Here is a 16271-nt window from a genome sequence, read left to right as displayed (position 1 = left end):
TCCGCGCCAGCAGAGCAAGAGACAATTATAATCACTCTGGCTGCTGCATCATCTGCCTCTTGGGAATAAATTGTCAAGCTCTTGTCAGTGGTTCCATCAGCAAGCATCACTTTGTTTTCATGTTCTTAGCTGTCCATACTCTAATTACTGTATTCTTTTCTGTGGGTTTAATACTTTGAAACCAAATCATATTTTAATCATTTTTAGGAAGATCTTTGATACACCGAATGCAAACGTTATTCTTTATAAATAAAGTATGACCAACATTCAAAGGATAATACATTCTTCTAATTGAACAGTCTCAGGTATCACTTTTTTCAAGCACTGTTTGAGTGCTTCTCATGTTTCTCATTAATGAAACAACACTGAAAAGCATAAGGAAAATAAAGATGCCTCGCATTTAATGTGTTTGGAAAGACTTTCTTTGCTGTTTCTACATCATTGCTCAGGTGTTTGTTCTCTAAGCTCTACCCATTTCCTAAAGCCGTTTTCAGTTCTTATTACAGTAAATGATGCTAACATTATACTAAAAAATAATTAGATCTCTATTCTGAAACTATTTTCAAATGATTTCCATACACAAATATCAATATAGTATTATTCCTACTAAAGCCTTTAATCTGGGGTTAAATACTGCCTACTAGACCTATGGTTAATATTGGAGTGTTATCTAAATACTTTGATACAAAAAACAAATTATTTCAAACAATTAAGCTACCGAGAAATTATGGATTCTCTTATTCAATTAATAAAACAAATAATGAGCTGTAACCCAAAACAAATTATCTGTCTAGTGTAACAAGTGAAAGATCTAGAATTTAAAATAGAAATAAAACAAACAGGTGCCAGCCTGTAACCCATCAAGTAAATGCAGATTGTTAATGCTGTTACGATACCCTGCGTTTTCCTAACAATTGTGGTATTCAATAATTTAATATCTTTGTTATGATTTTGTGTAGCATTCTAATGAAGAATAAATAAGGTGCTTGAAATGGAAATTATACTAGCTAAAAATACTGTAATAGAACAAAATCGATTTAAAATCACGACCTTTAACAGCTGCAACTATGTGGGCTACAACATAATATAAAATCCACTCAAACTTCTACAAACTTCATTCACTCACAAATCTAAACAGTGGCAATGACGCTAGTTTAACATGTTTTTATTTTATTATAAAAGATCATAATTAACTGAAGGTTATAATGTATGACTTCCTCCTCAATAGGTATCATTATTCTAATATTTCAGTGGTCCCATTGTTCTTTTTTAATTGGATATTTTTCAGCCAACAATACAGAGTAGGAGTTTGTGGAATAGGTACTGTATTTGAACCTTTGAACCAGAATGCCCCTGTGAATCATACATCAGGTATTTCACATCAACATTTAAATCAGAAGTGTTCTGAGTGTCACCCTCACACAGCTCTTGGTAAATGAAAAGCAATGAATAGCACCATAGTGTCATCCTATTCAGTGCATCAAAAAGAGTAGCTTTGAGATGGATCTGTTGACTAATGTCTGGTCAATTTCATTTTTTGTGTTTGTTAACCACTCCTCTGCTTGGGTCATGTATCACACATGGCATGAAAAGTGAAAACAGCAGCCTTTTATGCATTTAGCCTGTTTCTAAGCTCTTGAGAGATATTGAAAATATCAACACAGAGGTAGAACATGTGATGAAACTTTCACCTCTATCTTTTTTCATTCAGAATCAAAGTAGTTCTTTTATGGATTATACAGCAGATCTTTTTAATATGAGCTTTTCGGTGTCTCTAATTTAACCATGAATGGAGTTTCATTTCTTTTTTTAAATCGTCGCTGAAAACTTAATCATACATTTACAACAGCATACTTTTACAGTCTTGTGTATCTGACATTGCCTTATGTTTTCCATCAGGAACATTTTAAACATCTCTCATGCTCTGTGCTGAACATGAAATACAGGTATCTTTCCTTAAACTATTAATTTTGATATACAGTACAATGAATCTGATTTAATTGACACTGTCTCCTCTCTACTTCATAATTAGGTGTGGAAAATGTAAAAATAATGCTTTTCAAATAAAAGCAGGAAATGGATTTTGTTTATATATATTCTTATACAGTACTTTAGCTTTCTGCATTTTTTAAGATACATGTAAGTGTCCACAAAAAGACATAAAGACACACGGGACTGTCACACAACAATCCAGACTGCATTTTTAAAAATAGAAGATAATTTATATTCAAAAAGTACACTTTTTCTGTGTTAAGACATCTTCAGTCTACAGTATGTTTTTAACTGTCAGATATAAGTATGGCCACCTTTTGCTGTTACTGTACCTTTCTAAATGAGATAACTGTTAAATAAGGAAAGAGGCACAGATCAGAGGGCACCTTGTTAGAGCTGATTACTCAGTCACACTAGGCTAATAAACACAGCAGTGTTTAGAAACAAAAATGGTTTTTAAAAGTATTGGGTATAGCTTCCCTGAGGTCACAGCACAAGTGAGAGTTGCAGTTTGACCTCTTTAGTAAGGTTCTATTGACTCACTCATTTATTAAATCACAGACCTGAATGTGGGAGAGGAAAGGTTGTAATGGTACAGTAAGTGAATTTAAACAAATGGGCAAATAGTGAATTTTTTCTTCTCTGTCTAAAGTGTCCTCTGCTATGTTTATATGCATTTTATATACAGTCTGTATTTATATGCAGTATATAACATTTTACTTCACATTTTAAAATAAGTGGTAAAAATAATGTTTAATACTTTTTCTATAAATGAAAAAATTGCAACACACGAGGTTCTGTATAAATCAAGAATCCATAGATACACAGAAGTGAGGAGATTACCACTGCAGTTCTACAGATACTTTACAAGAACCTCTGGTTATAGTACACCACTCATTAATAGAATGTCTTTTAAAGTGTTTTTATAGAACTTAATTTACTGATATGTCCATTATTCTATATGTTCATATTCATCTAGAGGTTTGTATATTTATAAAATGCTTTCTGTCTAGTAACTTTCAAGCATCCATCCATTTTCTAACCTCTTCTTCCAATCCAGGGTTGCAGGGGAGATGGGTTGTATTGTGTCAAGCAATGGGATCAAAGTTCCCCATACCCTGGACAGAACACCAGTCAATCACCGGGCACACACAGACACAGACACAAACATGGACACACTAGGACCAGAAACCAGTTAACCCACCAGTATGTATAGACTGTGGGAGGAAACCCACGTGAACATGGGGAGATAAATAAACTCCACACACTGTAGATAGGATCCCTGGCTCACAGTTGAACCCAGGGCCACAGAGCTGTGACACAGCAACAGTGCTAACCCCTGCACCACCTCTCCACCCCTGTTTCCAGCTTTGAAATAACTTTGACATGTTTTTCTTTCTATTCATTTGCTAAAGATATCTTTACTTTGCACTGCGAAGTAAAGATTAGACCTCCCAAGACATCAAACAGCCTATTGTAGCTTGAAGCCACTTTGACCAAATACAGCCTGTTAGTGTTAAAAACAATTCAAAATACCATGTGTTGCCAGCTCCTGTTTAAAAGCTGTAATTGGATAGCTAAAATGTTTGTAGATAAAAATAAGGGATCTATGTTTGTTCCTCTAGGTTATTAAAACATTGCACCTACAGTACAATGGTCATAACTCATTTCACAAATACATGAGGTCATTTCTGTGATAAAGAAGAAATAGCACATTGATATCCACTGAAGATCCATGGTTTGCAGTATGACATAACAGAATTTAGCCATTTAATTGTTTACCAAGTACTGTTTTTATGACTTTTGTGTTAGATACAGATAGTTGCTTTTCCAAGAGTAGTGTTGTCAATCATAATAAATGCAACAACTTGTTGAGATATACAGTATGTGTGTTGGAAATACTAGTTTATTATTTTCTTCTTAAGTTTTAGGTTCAACTCAATCTTGAAAGTTTGGCAAGCAAGGAATTTGTAATTTAGAAGATGTAACTTAGTATCTCAGCCTTTAAGATTAATATAAACACTATGAAAAAAATATGATGCCCCAAGCTCCCTACTGGTATTAACTAGTCCGGAGTTCTTTCAGTTTCATAATAGTAATTGTCTAGAATGCAATGGATTCCATTTACAACAAATTGTTTTCAAAGACCACTTAAAAGTCCCTGCAATGTGCAATGTGCTTCCCATGAATAATGTAAAGGACTACTATTTCCTTGATTGGCACTAGTATTCAAAACAAACACCACAAAACAGCATAGCATCTTTGTCTTTATACTATATATTATACTGTAATAAGACTGATAATGGTACCATATATAATCACTTATATGCTATATATACCACTATGGTAGATCTACTATACTGTATTTTATTTCATAAAATAGTTTTTCTTTTGCTTCTTTATGTGACATCTAAGTGATTATATAATAACCATTTCTTGTACTTTCTGAGGTAATTGATCATGTGCTGCAGTATGTCATCTCGGGTAGTTGAAATGCTCCCCCTCAACCATAAATCCTAAATCCACAATGTACTTCATGATAAACATGTTGCTTCAGGAGTTGTTACCATTGAGAGTTCACTTAAAACTGAGGCACAAAGTGCTGCCTTTAGACTTTTTTCAGAGTACTGGGAAAGAAGAAAAAAGATTCTCTTTAAAAGCAGTGGTCTGTGAAATTCAGGTTTTACAAATTCCCTGTTCTGTTAAAAATTCTCAGATGAAAAGCTAATCAAGCTTGTCAAACTACAGTGTGGAACACACAAGGATTCCCATATGCTACTCCAGAGTTGGTTGCATTGTGATATCAGAGACAATAATTGTCTTCCTTGATAAACACATAGTTTTTCTTTTCCATTCTGAAATGATTAAAAGCCCGATAAGAGCTATTATGCTTATAGTGTTTACGTACGGTAAATACATCTTATTCTTTGCAGCTGTCATTAACTTTTGTTTTCTGGTCCATACTCTGCATGCAGGAAGTCAACTTAACCTTTCCAGTCTTTTTCAGTATATTTATGTATAAATTGTACTTTGTTCAGTGTTTATTTTATGTAAATTACCTGGAAAAAGGCATATAATATTATCTGCAATATGAATAACAATTGTTTTAAGTACTTCTTTAAGGTACTGCCACACAGCTATTACTAAGTCATTATGATGATTTATTAGTTGTTCAGCTTACCTAGATGAGGATGTTCAGAATATGATTTACTTAAGTCCATGTCTATAGCACATAATAAAAGAGGATACTGTTGTCTATTCAAGATTATACTGTAAAGATATTTTTAAATTGAAGGATTGTACTGAGGAACATCCATTCAGGAGACTCCATTCAGTCTCCTAAATGTTGAATGGTAGGACTTACTGTATACTTCAGGAGCACAATGATAACATTTAAGTTCTTTGATAACTTGTTTTCTATTTATTACTAATGAAACATTTGAGTTTATAATTTATAGATTCACTTGTCAGAAATCTTATTTACTATATCTGTCTTCTTCATTGATGGAAGGCTCTGTTTGTCTCTTTACTGATAATATATATATTCCTGTGATTTGCTACCATCTATTCAGGAAATTTATTTTACTGATCTTTGACAGTGGATCAAATCTTAATTAAACCTTTAACTTGTTTAGTTCAGTCTTTTCTAGAAGGTATGTTTACCGTGGTAACCCCTGTAGGATTGCTCCTTTGGTTCCCAGTGTTTGCTTTTGTGATTCAAATGGGTCTTCAGTTAAAAATATTTGCTCCTTTGTCCTGTCCTCCATGAAGTACCTTCAAATAACCTTAGATGTATTGACAAAGGATTTCAAGTTTTCAATTCTTTTTAGAGGCTTTTTTCTTTGTTATTAGTTCAACATTCTTCAGGATTGTCTTCCTGGTGGTTGAATTTCTAGCTATAAGCCTTCCAAGTAAATGTCATAAAAAAATGAAGGTATTTAAACTGAACATGTTTGGTAAAAAATGAACAACAGCTATTTTCCAGCATTTTAACTCTAATTTCTAATATTTGCTCTACAACTAGAAAAATATAAAACTTTTCAAATCTATTCATAATGACAGTGATAGGGACTGTATACTGTACATACTGTATACAGCAAAGACAAAGATAACAAAATGAGAGTCTCTTAGCACATCCAAATGTTACTATATTTTTTTAATATAGTTAATATTAATTAATATTAATATTTTTAATATAATAGTAATTAATACAGTTATTACAACTATAATGCTGTGTTATCCATGTGCATAGTAGATGCTTGGTAGATGTGTTTGTATGTCATAAACCTTTTAGATAATCTTGTCAAAATTTCGGCATAAGGATTTACAGAAATCCTGCTTGTGGCATGTCATATCCAGACAATAGAACTCAAATTGCGTCTCCCAGCTTTTTTACTGGTTCAACCACTCCTGCAATTTTTAAGTCACTCATTACTGTCCAATGATTGAGTTTAGTAAAAATAGGTTGTTTAAAATAAAGAGGTAAAAAAATATTGCCAATATAGAAAATACTTCCCACTAAGATTTAAACAAATGATACACACTTTGCTGATTTAGTTTGCTTGATCTTAGGCATGCAAAGTTTCAAATCTTCTCTAAAACAATTCACATGAGGAGGACAGTTTCACAGTGCTTGCTGAATCATGTCATCATGTCTCTGTGTTATTTTAGAATGCACCTCATCCAGGTTGATTCTGTGCAGCGCTGGATGGAAGACTTGAGGTACATGACCGAAGTGGAGTGCATGTGCATTCTCCAGTCGAAGCCCATCAGCGTGGACGAAGACGTCCACAGCGAGCTGATCATCAACCCGGAACACGTGGTACGGGACAATCTCCAGACACTTCTGAAGAGAGCTTTCATCATCAGCACGGAGCTAAGCAAGATGTCCCAAAAGCTGGAGAAGAACAGGTGGCAGAGAGTGCACAGCACAGCTGTGAGAGCCAACTGCCACGTCCGCTCTCTGGTCAACGAGTACAACACCTTTGCTAGGAACTCCCCAGCAGAAATACAGAAGGTAACCTTTTTTGCCACAATTAGTTTGAGAAAGAAGATAAACACAAAATACGTTTCTTTTACTTTTTACTTAAAACTTAAATCTAATACAGTAAATCAGCATTTTGAATTTAAGGTATCTTGATTGGTCTACGGGAAAAAGTAATAAAATCAAGTTTATTTTTTATACTCTACTGTACCTCTTGTTTTTTTTTCCAGACAGAAAACAATTGATAAACAGATCCCAGCAGGTTTATTCATAAATGCAATTCATATTTAGAATAAATCTCTTTATCTTGTTAGTTTTATCTAACCAGCAAGATGAAAATAATGCTAATATGTTTATGAGTAAAACATTACCTAATAGTTAAATTCTACTTGTTTTCCCAGATGTCACAATGGCATGATTAAGAAGAGTTTGGCGTGGCACATTATTTTTAAATATCCTTTAGAACTACTCAATGTGCTGAGCTGAACTGAACTCATGAACCATTCAATTGACAAAGTGACTCATAGTTTATCCATCGCCCTTCAGTAACTCATGTAACTCATACGTTAATCACAATTTCCCCCAGAGTATTTCCTACAAGAATGAAAGATTACATCTTGCATGAAGTGCAAAAGTTTAATACAAAGTTTCCTGAAAAAATACTTATTTAGCTGTCTGATTAGAAACATAATTGTTTAAAAAAACAGTATAAAAAGAACATCACATACTTGTAATATTCTAATTTGATTCTCCCAGTTTTTCAAACAAAATTGTTGTGTATTATCTTTCATTGTAAACAGCTTGCTTTGTGTTAAAGTATGTTTAATTAATTTCACAATGCAAACACATCTGAAGTAATGAGATAATGAAGATATAACTTTACTTGAACACAAAACTTTTGAACCGAACTTCAGGAGGGATGAAAGTCACCAAAGTCTCCTTTATCTCCGAGGTCTACCTTGTAATCCGCCATGACCGCACTTCCTGAAAAGTCATATACCATATCATAAGCCATATCACCCTGACACTCACAACTGGCAACCCACTGAAGCTAAGCAGGTGTGAGCCTGGTCAGTACCTGGATGGGAGACCTCCTGGGAAAAACTAAGGTTGCTGCTGGAAGAGGTGTTAGTGGGGCCAGCGGGGGGCGCTCACCCTGCGGTCCATGTGGGTCCTAATGCCCCAGTATAGTGACGGGGACACTATACTGTAAACAGGCGCCGTCCTTCGGATGAGACGTAAAACCGAGGTCCTGACTCTCTGTGGTCATTAAAAATCCCAGGGCGCTTCTCGAAAAGAGTAGGGGTGTAACCCCGGTGTCCTGGCCAAATTTCCAATTGGCCCTTACTAATCATGGCCTCCTAATAATCCCCCTCTATGAATTGGCTACATTACTCTGCTCTCCTCCCCACTGATAGCTGATGTGTGGTGAGCGTTCTGGCGCACTATGGCTGCCGTCGCATCATCCAGGTGGATGCTGCACATTGGTGGTGGTGGAGGGGAGTCCCCATTACCTGTAAAGCGCTTTGAGTGGAGTGTCCAGAAAAAGCGCTATATAAGTGTAAGCAATTATTATTATTATTATTATTAAAGTAAAGCTCTCTCTTTCTTTCTAATTGGATAATGTTATTACTTATATTCTCAATACAATTAGGAATGCTTGGAATATTCTACAACATTACGAGCATTATTTTGTTTGTGTGGACAATTGCCCCGATGAGCAATCTTCCAAATATATGTAATTCTAAAGGAGAAAGAAGCTTAAATTTATAAAATGAAAGCACATGCATGACATCATATAATGATAATTATATTTAAACAGAGAATTATACAGTATATTTCTAAAATATCAACATCATAGCAAATTCAATGAGACATTTTGTGCTTCAAAGGTTGGAGCTCAGCAGTGGAAATGAGGTCCCCTTTAATAAATATTAAGTCAGAATTTGTCTTGTGATAAATTGACGTTTTGTGTGTGGCAAAGAGGTTTCTGTTTGTACAGAGTGGTGAGCAATTGATCTAATAAACACAGGAAGTTTGGAAGAATCTGTTGTAGCCAAAAAGCATTTTAACAGAGCAGCATAGGGACCTCAAAAACACCCACTGAATGCTATCTCTGAATGGAAACAATTAAGAAACAGAGGACTGCAATTCACAGAGTTTTAGAGACAGAGAAACAGAAGAGGTATCAACAGTTCCTTGCATATTGTGTAGCTTTGACTACATACAATATTGTAGTAGTGGAGATTTGTTCTCTTGTTCTTATGAGCCAAAAGTAAAGAGATGTGATGGATACTATATGAAGAACAGTCAGTTGTTTTTTATCTCTGAACACAGTGCCATACAGGAATTGCAGTAGGAGCTTGGAAATTGTTATCTACGGGTCTCTATAATAGAAGCAGTGTAGCATTAAGAGTCAACAGTAATTTACTCTGTTTGTTACTGTACATTTACATTTTGACATTTTTTCAGCTGCAGCAAAAAGGTCATTTTATTTTATTGGTCAATAATTCACACCATTACTAAAACTTTGAAGGTAAGGCAGTCTCTGTGTTGTGTTTTGGAAGTCACATTACGGGCCACACATTTAATTTTTTCAGCACTATGGGAATAACTTTACATGTTGTTGGCACACCTGATATTCTCGATTTTTTAGTTTTAATTTCCCATCCACGACAGTTACTGGGTTTTTCTATTTTTCAATATACTGTAGCAGTTTTGTAGGACCAAGTTCTAGCTAGCTTCTAGCTAGAACATTGATGTTTTCTTATGCCACATTCATAGACGACATTTACTTATGTACTGTAAAACTGAAATGATTACTTAAATGAGTCACACAATTAGTTAACATATGATTGAATATGGATACATTAAAAAAATGCATTATGTTCAGTCTGACCTTACTTTTCTCGGAACAAGTGTTTTTCAATGGTCTTGAGCTGATTTAAATATTTAGATTTTATTTTACCTCTAATTTGGTTTAAATATAGAAAATGCATTCTGACCCTCAAGCAATTTTAGAAAAAAAAAACATGTAAATTGAATTTCTGCTCTGTGTCAGTTTTCCTTTTACTTCATCTTTAAAAATAAAAAAAGAAATGTGAGCCTCAGCAGAAGTGCTTTAATACAATATTACACATTAAACTTCCAACTCTAATTGGATCTCAATAGTTGTACTGTACAGTATGTGTGTATGCCTGTGATGCACAGCAGTCTTGTCCAGAGTATATTTTGCATTGCACACATTGTCTACTAAGTTAGGCTACAGCTCAATGTGGCCTTGAATTGGACTAAGTGGTTAATGTGAAATGGATGGAGTCCTATCCACCAGGGACTCATAAGAGCAAGAGTAGAGCCCTCTCTAATTTGTATGTTTGTTTTATTTCAGCTATTTCAATATCAGTTCATTTTTAAAGTCCATGATGTTCTGTCCTGTCTCCAAAAGTGACCACATATCTACAGTATATTATTATGTTTAGTTGCACAGATTATACTTATTGTAGGTTTTCCCTATTTCTTTCCCTTTAGTATGAAAAAACCCTGTTGGAGAAGTGCATGGAGCTGACAACCATCACAGAGAGGTATTTTCTTTCTGACAAAAGGTGAAAATTGTACACTGCAACTGCAAGCAAATCTTAATGCTGTTAATAACTCCCAGAAAATGACAGTAAATACTGTAGCTCTGTGCACCTTGGTGAGAAGTAGGAGCTGGATTTATTTTAAGGAAATATACTGTTTTTTAGGTAGGATAGTAAATACATAAAATGCATTTTTGAAGGGTAACAGTTCAAAAGATATAATGCATTTAACATTTGAAGACAAACCACATGAAAAGGAATGATTAAGTTTAACATAAACCGAGGCAACTTTTTTAGATGGCTGCTCTTGAGTTGCAGCAAGATACTAAAGCCTGCTTGTACGCAGTCTACTTGCACAGTACTTGTATCTACATACTGTATAGACACATTTTCAGTGTCCTGTATAATTACAACAAAATAATTGGATATTTGTTTTACTTTCTTCCAAAGGTGCATACACACCGAAGATGATTTTTTTTTAAAGTCTATGAAAGAAGCCGTCCATGAAATACTGACAGATGTCAGTGAATCCTTCAGCCAAATGATTGATTTGGTCTTAGCTAATGAGATACAGGTCAGTAAAAATGACCACCGCCTTTGTTTGGATGCTGTGGCACTATTAAGTGTTTCCTACATTATTGTATTCGTTTTCTTTTACAAGGTATTAATTTTTCCTGCATGTTACAATTCATATTTCCATCCTCTTCTATTAATGCACAAGTGAAGGTACCTGAATGAAATGTGTACTAGACACTGAAGCCCATATTAAATCAATGGTTATTATGCTGTGGTTTCTATGTTTGCAATGGCTGTGGTGTTAATGGACACCAGAGTTAATGGACATCCTCTAAGTTAGTACAAGTACTAAACATTCATCAGTTGAGCTACTGTATATTCTATTTCCTTTATTCAGAACAGATAATGCATTTAAAATAAATATCATGTTATGTTTTCTAGATATGACAGCTAGAGTCAATAAAATGAATCAGAGATTGAAAAAAACACTATAAATGTCTGCTTCCATTTCTAATACGTACATGTATAATAACAAAAATACCATTCTCTATTTCACAGTCAAATACAAACATGTTTTATTAAATCAGCAATAGAAAACCATGACCTGAAAATGAAGGACTGAATGTTATAGACATAGGTAATATACTTTACATGGGTGATATGGTATGTCTGGATTAAAAGGTTTCATTTAAATAAATTGTTTAAATCATTTTTAGTTCCCAAAATGTAGATTATTCTACAAGATCCTATTTGATTTGCAATCCTGAGGTTCACAAGTAACAATTGTTTAATAATTTGTGTTCCATACGTGTTCCAATTCTCATTTTATTTTTAATTTTAATTTAATCTTGGATTGTCATATGAAGTGTTTCAGGAAAAAAGAAACGCAGTGCAAAAATGTCAAAGCTTTGGAAAGGGTTGTGGTAATACAGAAAAATGTAACAAGCCACCCCACCATTAGGCTATATTATTAAAAGGTCATTCATAAGTCTCTTGGTGGTGTCCATGGATGAAAAACTAAAGACTAGAACTCTGGCCATACAGTCTCCTGCTGTCTCTAACCTTTTTCTTAGAAAATATATTGTTAGGAAGAATATGTTTTCCACTTTGTACAATGTCTAATTAAGAAAGATAACAAAATCACCCATAATACATACAGTATTAAAATACATTAAAATGTCTGCTGTTTCACCTTTTCCCTTTTGCCTGGGTACAATTTCTTAGACACTTACCAGGTCTCACGTACTGTAAATCATTATCTAGACACACTAGAAAGCATGAGATAATATACTGTAGATGAGATCAAAGAAATTGTTTACATTCGAATTCTCTGTTGCATTAGTAGGCTTGTGGTGTGTATTCAACACTGAGACTTCAAGTACACTCTGCTGAAATTGAAAATGGTCAGGCTCATAAGAGCATTTATTTTTATCTAAAACACAGGGTAATTAAAGCTTTAGTCTCTTTTGCTTTTGGAAATTTAAGCCAATTTATGAATAGAGCAATAATGTTTTTTTAGAAATAGTAGAGTAACAGTATTTTGATAAAATTACAGCATTAGTCTTTCCATAAAAATGAGTGGCAATTAAGTTATCTTAATATTGTAAGTAGTATACATACTGTACATATACATACATATTGCTATCATTTGTACTGCCATTTAAAGACATTTGTACTTTATATATAAGAATAAGTTGTAAAACTTATTTCAATAAATGACTAGATAAATTACTTTGTCACTTTGATTACATAGTGACACTGATTACCCTTTAAAACAGCAAGATTACTTGGTGTCATGCATGCTTTTCTGTTGTTTGTTAAAAAAAATAAAAGACTACTTTTATATAATAGAACACCACCAATTTTAAATTGTTAAAATCACGTGATAGCTTCTAAAAATCTTTATAATTTAATTAAAAGCTATTCTTAGGTAAACCTTCCAACTGAGTTTTAAAAATGCAGTTACTGGAGATGTGGAACATACTGTAATGTAAGTTGGCTGATTTCTATATTTAGTTTGAAAATCATATTATTCAAGATATGAATACTCTATTAATTTGAAACCTAAGATGTTGAGTTTATTAATTTTGTTACCTGGAATGTTTCTGCAGCTGGCCTGTTTAGTTTTGTCCTTGAGTGAATTCTGATCTGGTAACAGCAGTTTACACTTGACATTATTTGGAATTAAATTAGATTCCATTTACGTAATTTTCCAGGTCTTACTACTTAATCTTTGCCTTCACTTCGTTGAATAGTATTTCATTGACTTTTCACCATTATGAATTTGAAGAACTTTGGAAATATACAAGAGATATACTACAGAATTTAGTTTAGTAAGAATGATCAATTTAGTTGTGAATCTAGATGACTATAACTAACTTGAATTTTAACTTGAAAAAACTGTATTTTATATTCTGTCCTTTAAAAGGTATTAATACTTGAAATATACCACAGCGTCTCAGTAATGATTAAAACTTCCCAGTTTTCTGACTGATGGAAGCATAAGGTCAGTAGGAGAGAATCGATCCAATGCTATTTATTGCTGTTTATTTGGATGCAAGGATTTATTTAATTAACACATCTGTTTGCCTTTACAGATCTTGGTGAGACAAATAGAATCTTCAGATAACATATACACCATAGGTTCGGCAATCAGCAGTCTGCTCACTCTCACGCAGGACGGTGTCCAGTTGTGCAGCCTCATAGCAAAGGTGAGTTTACTGAAAGCAGTCCTTTCCCTTACTTCTTAATGTGCTCTCTGCCATGAACTGTCCTATTTAATTGCTCTTTTTGTTGATGGTGCCCCTAATAGCAGGGGCATAAAGCACAGCAGGCAGGGATTACATCACTTCCCTGTTTAAATGGAACTTTCAAGAAAGCTTCTGTTTCATACAGACAGAGGGATGTAATGCAATTAAAGTACAAGCTCCCATCTCTCTACACGAATAATAAGATTCTTTCCTTGTTGTCATCAAACACCCCACACATTCACCACCAAATCAATAAGAGTCAGTCCCATTAGGCATGCTCAAATCAGAACTGTTTTGCCTTTAGGGTTAATGAATATAAGGTCTGCTGCCATTGATCCTCAGATCATGACTTCTTTGCCTTGCAGTCACTTAAGTTGTTATTTGTACTTATTTTGTATTAGGAAGGAAGCTGGCTTAAAAGTTTTGTTTCGGGCTAAAAGCCTTAGACCTTAAGGGACTAATTTGTTTTGCACAAATGAGTGTTCAAGCAAAAATGGTGTGTGAACTAAATTCATAATGGAAGTAAAACATTTCGGAGCACTTGAAATCTGCCATTTACTATATATGGGGCAGGGGACTAACCTTTAACACTGGTGTTGCAGGATTTTATTATTAAATTAGTAGGTTCCCTCCTTAGACCACTTTTTGAATGCATCACTAGGAACATTTGGATTTGGTGCATTTTAAATGTATTTAAAAATTATTTAAACAGTTCTTATATTTCACATCTTCGCCACCATCTGTACATTAATATCTTTACATTTTTAGCAGAACTGTATAATATTGGAGCTTAGATTTTTATGCTTGAGTGAAATAAGATATTTACAGTATGTCTTTATACTCTTCTTGACAGCTTTGCTTGCAGCTTGTGGTGTGCTGTATAAAAAGCACTAGATGAAGTCCTGCAGCAAGATAATATTATAAAATGAGGTCAGGTGAAAATAACCCTATCAACAGCACACATAACAAACTGCTTCCTAGAGACATAATTGGGTCTCAAGATTTTAAAATGGGTATATCCTTGGTTGTGGATACGCTGATTATATTCCACATTCTGAAGTGCAGGAGGTAAAAAGAGGGGGATATGGGCAAAATCATAATAATGAGGGAACACAGGAAGCTAGGACAGACAGTTTCCATTCTTCTAGCCAAAGAACTGCTGATACAAAAATGGTGGCACTACCATAACTCCATATTTGTGAAAAGCAAGTAGATACCTATAAACCTGTTGTTCCCTGACAGTAAGTAACACATTGACTGTTACACTAATGTATCTGCAAATTTTGAGGGATCAACTTTTGGGAAGATAATAAATGAACAATACCTTGGTCAGCCATTGCATGAAAGATCAGCTGGGAAATAACACTAAAATATAATTACTAAGGATACTGAGTTCTAGACTGGCATACAGTCACTTCTTTATTAAAATAATGTAAGAGACGTGGCAGTGGCTGGGATTGTCTGTGAAATAAAAACGTCTTAAACTGTATATATACTGTCATATATATAAATTTAAAACATGTCGAATGTGTAAAAACTAAAATGTTTTACAACTATGATAATGATTGTAATGCTATCATGCACTTTGAAACATGCTAGGGGTGATGTCATAAAGATCTACAGTATTCACCTTTTTCAGTCTTGTGGATGTTTTATGCATTGGTGATACATAATCATTTTAGATGTCTTCTATATTTCGAGCACGTTTTCCGGTTTCATTATCTAAAGTGAACAGATTGAAATGAACATGTATGACGTGAAATATTTTCTTAAACAGAGAGTTCAACGAAGAAGTTAGGAAGTCTTACAGTTAAAGACCCATGGAAAGACAATCATCAGTGCCCTCCGAAGTTAATAAGTGACGAGGGGCAAGAGCAGTGTGAATTTTTCAAGTTACAATTCATCCGAGTGAGAACAAGCTAGCTGGCTAAAAACAAATCTATACTTGTGCTGGAGAGCCACTTTCTTTTGTCATTTTTTCACATATCTAGGTTCAGAGTTTCTAGGTTTTCCATTAAACTATGTATTTTGAATGGAAACAAGTAACATTGAAAATAATTGCTTCTTCTATTAATTAGATTCTGTTAGAATGAAGGAAGGAGACCAAACATTTGCTTTTGAAAAAAAAAGTTATCAATAAGACATACAGTAAGTTGTGATTAAAATTGCTTCAAGGATATAAAGTGAAATGATACTGTATTTCTATTTTGTGGTTTCACTGGGTTTACTTGTTTTTCTTTTCTTATTAGCTCTTAGTCAACTGAGCTTTTGCAGAGCTTTCTGATATGAGAGTTGAAAACTGCAAACAGAAAATGTTTTCTATATATAGTACTGTACATAGCCTGTGAGAGACCTAATGCATCAAAACAAGAATAAAAATTAATGTTTTAGATATCTGTGCATTTTTATATGTCAAGCAATTCTTTTTGTGATTACATTTAAAGTGTTATA

At 34.0% G+C, this 16271-nt stretch overlaps 1 protein-coding gene and 1 long non-coding RNA gene across 3 annotated transcripts in view; one reads left to right on the top strand and one right to left on the bottom strand.

Annotated features, from left to right (window-relative positions):
- Nucleotides 1-16271, bottom strand: part of LOC148645545 (uncharacterized) — a 245042-nt gene that overhangs the window by 19330 nt on the left and 209441 nt on the right. The gene's annotated exons all lie outside the window — the stretch shown is intronic.
- Nucleotides 1-16271, top strand: part of insc (INSC spindle orientation adaptor protein) — a 64696-nt gene that overhangs the window by 32026 nt on the left and 16399 nt on the right. For both annotated transcript variants that reach the window (XM_088610916.1, XM_088610915.1), the window contains exons 4-7: nt 6664-7009; nt 10505-10557; nt 11005-11128; nt 13668-13781. In XM_088610916.1, coding sequence (XP_088467042.1) covers nt 6664-7009; nt 10505-10557; nt 11005-11128; nt 13668-13781 — 637 coding nt within the window. The remainder of the gene's footprint in view (nt 1-6663; nt 7010-10504; nt 10558-11004; nt 11129-13667; nt 13782-16271) is intronic.

The sequence above is a fragment of the Lepisosteus platostomus genome, chromosome 18, assembly GCF_059453375.1.
Source record: "Lepisosteus platostomus isolate fLepPlt1 chromosome 18, fLepPlt1.hap1, whole genome shotgun sequence".
NCBI classification, from domain to species: Eukaryota; Metazoa; Chordata; class Actinopteri; order Semionotiformes; family Lepisosteidae; genus Lepisosteus; species Lepisosteus platostomus.
Note: the sequence above shows the minus strand (reverse complement) of the source record. Positions and strands in the feature narration are given on the sequence as shown.